At 43.4% G+C, this 7,737-nt stretch overlaps 1 protein-coding gene across 3 annotated transcripts; it reads left to right on the forward strand.

The window, feature by feature from the left end:
- The first annotated feature begins 838 nt into the window (after window positions 1-838).
- On the forward strand, window positions 839-5,116 carry LOC311515479 (uncharacterized protein). 3 transcript variants are annotated; one of them, XR_014710156.1, is made up of 3 exons: window positions 839-1,421; window positions 2,440-2,555; window positions 4,375-5,116. XR_014710156.1 is itself a non-coding variant. In XM_084618564.1 (3 exons), the coding sequence occupies exons 1-3, from the start codon at window positions 1,085-1,087 to the stop codon at window positions 4,557-4,559; spliced, it is 594 nt and encodes a 197-aa protein (XP_084474690.1). In that variant the 5' UTR covers window positions 839-1,084; the 3' UTR covers window positions 4,560-5,116. The 3 variants fall into 3 exon arrangements, 1 of the variants encoding a protein (XP_084474690.1); XR_014710157.1 differs by lacking the exon at window positions 4,375-5,116 and adding an exon at window positions 3,817-3,934; XM_084618564.1 differs by having other exon boundaries at window positions 2,484-2,555.
- Window positions 5,117-7,737: the final 2,621 nt, after the last annotated feature.

Raw genomic sequence — 7,737 nt, forward strand, 5'->3', positions numbered from 1 at the left:
TTTTGTCTTTTAATCTAATTGCTCATCTTTTACTCCACTGGGAGAAATGTTACAATTTTACATTTTCCTCAACCTACCCAATCGCCCTCAGAAATGTTGTTTATTGTATAAATAAACAAACAATTTTCCCTTCAAAACAGTAGAAAAGTGTCCGCAGATCATTGGGAACAGACTGTTTGTTATTACTACAAAGAAAATGCATCAATGTGGTCTTGGTTTCAAAACACTGAAAATAAATTTTTGTCCTTGTTAAAAAATAAAAACAAAAGAAGACTATCAGCCTTGACATGGACAGGATAGAAAATGTCTCATTATTTACGTTGCCTTAGTTGCCCTCCTGACGTTTGGAACGTGACGGTCATTTATTGTACAGCAGTATGTATAGTAAGTTAATCATTGCACTGTTCTCGTGGAGTTTAAGATGGGAATGTTTGGGCACTGTAAAGCTAGCTACCGTACAGCACAAGCTTCGGACTACGTCAATTAAGTTCAAGAACTCGGACCTCTTTCTTCTCCTCCCCTTTTGAGTCACAATGTAAAGTGCTCCTCAGAACTTTCAGTTATAAGTAAGCAGTCTTGCTACACTAGCAAGTTCCTCTGATAATGTTTATACAACATTCTGGCTGGGTTTCCATGACAGTACTTTGCAGGTCAATCTTAGTGACCTGTTCATTCACCTGTGTTCCCTCCCCTGCTCTGGAATCAAGTTCCCAGGATGTTATCCCTCCAGCTGTCCTTTGAAAGCTGGCAGAGAGCCAGAATTTACCCATTTGCTCCTGGATCCAAGTGTATAAGCATTCTTGCAATTCAAGCATGATAGCACTTCAGAAGCCCCACATAATGCCTCATGCAGCTGCCTGGAGCCATGCTGAGACCCTGGATCTCACTGCCATCTGGGGAGAAGATTCAGTGCGGGAAGCTCTTTTGGCCAGCCACCAGAATAAAGACCTTTTTGTGAACATGTCAAAGCAGATATCCGTTGGGATGCCAGCCAGTGCTGTAACAAGCAAATCTAGGGAAAGAATATTGAATTGAGGGGCAAAAGGAGGCAATCCAGCAGGGGATATGTAAGCTGTCCATTTTTATGATGACCCAAACGAACTCCTATACAATTATAGTGCAACCATTCCCAGACATGGGGTGCAGCCTGCTGGCCACGCTCTTTCCTCCCATCCCCACTGAGGATGACTGGCAACACCCATCAGAGGTTAAGCAGGCAGATGCTGGCAAGGAGATTTTCTATGAGAACCAAGATCTTTGTGGCACTCAAGTCCCTAATGCTGGCCAGCTGCAAAGCCAGCCCCAGTCCTGCCCTACTGCAACAGACCACAATTCCTGCCCTATATTGGCCAAGCTCAAGTCCCAGCCAAGAACTCAACATGGGACCAAAGAGGCAGATCCCCCAGAAGGAACTTCAGCACGTAAGTACCTATCCTTAACTTAAGTATTATTATTATGCCACACTGCCTTTCTGCCTTCTCTTCTAGGTACCCCAGAGCCACAGCTATTTTAGATAGATACCCAGAAGGGCTCCTAGCTCACATCTATCCGCCACCCTCCATTGGCCCATGATGCCCTTTCAGCCCCTCTATACATGGTTCCAAAATGGCAGCTGCTCCCTCTGGGCAATGGGCCTGTCTCACGGTAAAGCCATAACTATTGACAGTTTTCAGGACAGCAGCATGGATGGCATTTGCCCATCTGTCTATTTTCCCTTTTGCCTTCCCTTGTCTATTCTGCCTGGCAAACCCTCCCTCCTACAACAGACCAAAATAGTAGCTGATAGCAAGGCACACCCTCTCCCCTCCACGGCACATTTGAATAATGAACAGATTCATTTGTGCAAAATGCAACTGTTTATTAAGACAGTGGTTACAGAGAAAAGTTTGGTTAGTGTTCATAGTCTACATGAAGTAGACTTCGACACTACATGCCTGGTAAAGGCACAAACAGTACTGTTCCCTGAGAACATTCCCTATGTAATCTAGCTGTCAGTCACAGATTCATTCCTAGATTCCAAGGCCAGAAGGGACCATTGTGATCACCTAGCCTGACCTCCTGTACAACACAGCCATAGCACTTCCCCAAAATTATTCCTAGAGCATGTCTTTTAGAAAAACATCCAATATTTGTTTAATATTGTCAGCAATGGATTATCCACCATGGACTTTGGGAAATTGTTCCAATGGTTAATTACACTCACTGTTAAAATTTTACATCGTATTTCCAGTTTAATTTGTCTAGCTTCAACTTCCTGCCATTGAATTGTGTAACATCTTTCTCTGCTAGATTGAAGAGCTCATTATTAAATATTTGTTCCCCATGTCAGAATTTATAGACTAATCAAGTCACCCCTTAATCTTCTTTGTTAAACTAAATATATTGAGCTTCTTGAGTCTATCACTACAAAGCAGATTTTCTAATCCTTTAATCATTCAGGTTTAAAACAAACTAAAGGAAGTATTTCTTTACACAATGCACAGTCAACCTGTGGAACTCTTTGCCAGAGGATATTGTGAAGGCCAAGACTGTAACAGGGTTCAAAGAAGAACTAGGTAAGTTCATGGAGGATGGGTCCATCAGTGGCTATTAGATTGGCAGGGATGGTGTCCCTAGCCTCTGTTTGCAAGAAGCTGGGAATGGGTGTCAGGGAATTGATCACTTGATGATTACCTGTTCTGTTCATTCCCTCCGGGGCACCTGGCATTGGCCACTGTCAGAAGAAGGGATACTGGGCTAGATGGTAATTTGTTCTGACCCAGTATGGCTGTTTTTATGTTCGTATTCTCGTGGCTCTTCTCTGACCTCTCTCCAATTTATCAATATCCTTCTTGAATTATTGGCACCAAATTGGACACAGTATTCCAGCAGTGGTAGCACCAGTGCCAAATATAGAAGTTGAATAACCTCTCTATTTCTGCTTGAGATTCCCTAGTTTATGCATCACAGGATTGCATTAGCTCTTTTGGCCACAGTATCACACTGGGAGCTCATGTTCAGCTGATTATCCATCATGAATCTGAAATCTTTTTCAGACTTACTGCTTCACAGGATAGAATCCCCCATCCTGTAAGTATGGCTTACAGTCTTTGTTCCTAGATGTATAACTATTCCATTTAGCCATATTAAAATGCATAATCCTTGAATCCTAGAACTAGAAGAGACCTGGAGAGGTCTCCTAGTCCAGTGCCCTGCATTCATGGCAGGACTAAGTATTATGTATACCATCCCTGACAGGTGTTTGGAGATATTTAAAAGCAGGTTAGAAAATGACAGACATTCCACAACCTCCCTAGGCACAGTGCTTAACTATTAAAGGTCCACCTGCTTCCCACACTGGAAACTATTGTTTGCCTGCAACCAGTTTACTAAGCAATCCAGATCATTCTCAATCAGTGACCTGTCCTCCACATTATTTACCACTCCCTCAATTTGTCTGTCATCTGCAAACTTTCAGTGATAATTTTATATTGGCTTCCACGTCATTGATAAAGATGTTAAATAGCGTAAGGCCAAGAACTAATCCCTGCCGGACACCGCTGGAAACACACCCACTTTATAAATTCCCAATTTACAGTTACATTTTGAGTCCCGTCAATTAGCCAGTTTTTAATCCATTTAATGTGTGGCCATACTAATTTTATATTGTTCTAGGTTGTTGTTGTTTTTCTTTAAATCAAAATGTTGTGTAGTACCAAGTAAGTGGGGTCATTGGAGCACCATTTCTATTTTTCTATGCACTTTCCTTATGTCTGCAGTGAAGATAAAGCAGAATTTAAGACTCAGGAATTGAGCAATTTTTGTTTTCACATATAGGGAACAGACACACACCTGTTTCCCCTGGTATAATTTGCAAGCTCTTTCAACACCTACAGCATTCCTGGGGCGAGGGGAGGGCATCCTGGTGAATAACTTTGGAATATCTCGCTGGTCTGTCCTTTGCCTTTTTGAAAAAGATCATTCTCTGCCTCAGAGTCACCTGCCTCAGTGTATCATCGTCAAAATGCAGGGCAGCCTAAAGAGGCTGCAAAGGGGATTACAATCGAACTTGCATCCAATGCTCCCTTTAACTTCTCTTACACTGAAGAAGTGCCTTCAGCAAACAAGCAAAACTGCAGAACCAGAACGGGAGCATAATTCCAGCCCCACCCCCAACCTACTAAGGCTCAGCAGCAAGTCGCCGCTACAGCAGACAGAAATCCCAGTGCAGCCAGCACTCCTCACATGCAGGCCACTTACCACTTCTGAGATTTCCCTAAGACTGGGGGGAAGAGTCTGAGGGAGGAAAAGTCATCCGCACTAAAAAAAAAAACACGCTATCATGGCCTGTCTGGAACAGCAAGCAACTGTTTTTTTCTCCCCCTATTCCCACAGACATCATGCCAAAAATGGGGCCCCTATCTACTGCTGAGAGACCAACAAACCTGAGGAGGCAAAAAAGAAAGGCTTGGTGGGGGATGTTTGTAAAAATCGTGGCAGAGTCCCCGCAGAGGATCACGCTGACTGCCGTGGAGGCAGTACATGATGGCCCAGAGGGAGGAAGAAATGCAGCTCTCTGAGGAGATTGTGGCAGTGGCCAAGGAAGTCGTTGCCATGTTCAAGGAAAACCTTCTCGTGGCCATGGCGAGCATGGAGAAAGAGGAGGAGATGCAGAGGCAACTCATGGACACTATATGGATGCATAATGCTTTCCTCCAAAACGTGCTCCTGCTGGGCGAGCAAGCCCTGCAATCCTGTAAGACAGGATCCAGCCATGTCCTTCAGCCCATGGACAATATTGGCTACTGGGATCAGCAGCAACTCCTCTCTACCTTAGCCATGTGGCACTTGTCCCAGAGGCCGTTCCCCTCCCAGGTCCAATATGTGCCTACCAAGAGCATTGGCTCCTTGGAGTCCAGGACTTTTGAGCCCTGCAACATACCTGAGAATTTTGAGTTGACTCACAGCACAACTCCAGAACTCCCGCATACAAAAAGAAGCAGAGGAAAGACTTATACACTTCTTGTGTACTGTCACAGAAACCATAAATGTAAGCTCTCTGGGGGTAAGGCACTGTCTTTCTATTTGCAAGAGGTCTCTACGACTCCTGTAATACAAGTAACAAAGCAACAATAAATCAGCTTCTGATCACAAGAAGTATCTAATCCCTGCTTTGTGTGAAGCCCAGTGCCTTGATTAAGTGTTTGTCCCATCTCAGGTGCAAAGGCATCACACTAATAGACACAGTATGAGACCTTGAATAGACTAGATTGTTGCTGGGCCAGTGTTTTTAATGCATAAAACACTTATCTCTAGCCAGAAAATGTTTGTAACTAGGGATTGTGTAAAAATGAGTCAAGTGCACAGGTGAGGTCGTTCCAGTATCATAGTGACCCAGGGAACAAAGCCCTTATTTTGGCAGTGTGGGTGCACTAGTACCAAGCTGTTACAGGGCGTGACTTCCTCACCCTGTAGGGCATCAGAATTCCAAACGTAGGGCAAAAGCCTCACCCTAATAAAGTCAGTGGGAATTCTGACATTAACTTCAATGGAGCCAGCATTTTAGCCCCTAGTCTCAAGAGAACAATAGCAGGGGGCTTCAGCTACCATATAGGCCTGTCTACAATGGCTCCAAGAGGGCATGATCTTCGGGGAGAGAGGAGGAGACCCTCCCAGGCTGGTATGTGGTGTCTACAACTTTCAGAGATACGAGAATGGGAATTCCCCAGGCCAGCCATCATGCCTTCCACCTCAAGGGTGCTTATGGCTCACTACTAGCTGGCACCAGTGCTCTTCGGATATTGCTCATAGTGTTTCACATTTTCCTCCCTCCTCTCTTGGATTAATTATCAAGAACTCTTGATGGAAATTAGATTAAAATTATAATTGAAGTTGCTAGCTGCCTATTTATAATAGTTTAAGGTGTTATGTTACCTGTTTAAATTCCTGACAGAGTATATTTTATAAACATGTATGTTACAAAATGTTAGAGAGCGGCTGAAACAGAAGGCTGCGTAAACAAAGAAAATGGTACGGAGGGAAACGTATTGCTGCAAAGTCTGATATGACAGGGCTTTTGCTCAATGACATTGAACACTCACTCAGAGCTCTGGCCGCAACTGTGAAGGAAAAATAAAATTCTCTAAAAAGGTAAGTGACCAAGAGCAAACACTGCATGTAACGATTTCCTTGCCATTACTTATTATAGGCACCTGAGCTTAATATGGATTTTGAGACAGAGCAGCCTGGGATGTAATATATATACAATAACTCATGAAGATGTATTTGAAATTGATGTATTACACTAATCCATATACCTGCTGCCATCAGGACATGCAGGCAATAAGAACAACTTTCTCCGATGTTCATGTCAGGCTCTGGAGCCTTATTAATTTTTAGAGATGATAGCAGCAATGTGTTTCCAGTATTATAATGATAGAAGAGTCTGAATCACAGCTACCTGTAGTACTTTTCTGTGGCAGATAAAAGCTGATTATTTATGGTGTTTTACTCGGCCTACCAGAATTCAGATATTTGGTTACTGAATCTGGCAATAGAGTCACATAATTATAGGACTGGAAGGGATCTTGAAAAGTCTTCTAATCCAGTCCCTTGCACTCATGGCAGAATTAAGTATTATCTAGACCATCCCTGACAGGTGTTTGTCTAACCTGCTCTTAAAAACCTCCAAAGATGGAGATTCCACAACCTCCCTAGGCAATTTATTCCAGTGCTTAATGCCCCCTGACAGTTAGGAAGTTTTTCTTAATGTCCAACCTAAACCTTCCTTGCTGCAATTTAAGCTCATTGCTTCTTGTCTTGTCCTCAGAGGTTAACGAGAGCAACTTTTCTCACTCCTCCTTCTAATAGCTTTTTATGTACTTGAAAACTTTTATGTCCCCTTTCAGTCTTCTCTGCTCCAGACTAAACAAACCCAATTCTTCCAATCTTCCCTCATAGGTCATGTTTTCTAGACCTTTTATAATTTTTGTTGCTCTCCTTTGGACTTTCTCCAATTTGTCCACATTTTTCCTGAAATGTGGCGCCCAGAACTGGACAGAATACTCCAGTTGAGGCCTAATCAGCGCAGAGTAGAGCAGAAGAATTACTTATGTCTTGCTTACAGTACTCCTGCTAATTGTTACGAATTACACCTGGTAGGACACGCACACAAGTGCTACGAATTACACCTGGTAGGACACGCACATAAGTGCTACGAATTACACCTGGTAGGACACGCACATAAGTGCTACGAATTACACCTGGTAGGACACGCACACAAATGCTGCGAATTATACCTGATAGGACACGCACACCAGTGCTGCGAATCTAGGCTGAGGCACAGAAACAAAGTCCACAACTGCAGAGTTCTCAAAAGACACTAAGTTTATTACGCTCGAGCGTGGTGCCCCCCTGCTAGCCAGGAGGGGACCCTGAATGCAGATTATACAAAGGTTATATACCTTTTAGCAAAGCATGTTGCCCTCGTGCATCGGAAACCTTAGCCAATAAACAAACCCTTGTCTTATCTACCACCTATCCCTGCTTGGTGCATTCCTCGTGCTATACCAGTATGTTAATTACACAGCATGGTCCTAAAGCTATGCATCAGTAACTTTTATTATCAGGATGGGAGGCCTTACATCAAGGCCAAGAGACAGGGAGTTAGAGACTGACAAAAACCAGATACTGGGAGTCAAGGCAGGCTGGAGACAAGGAGGAGGATTTTCACAGGGATTCAATATGTAAGGATTACTC

Source organism: Lepidochelys olivacea (genome assembly GCF_965140295.1).
Source record: "Lepidochelys olivacea isolate rLepOli2 genome assembly, chromosome: 1".
Classification (NCBI taxonomy): Eukaryota; Metazoa; Chordata; order Testudines; family Cheloniidae; genus Lepidochelys; species Lepidochelys olivacea.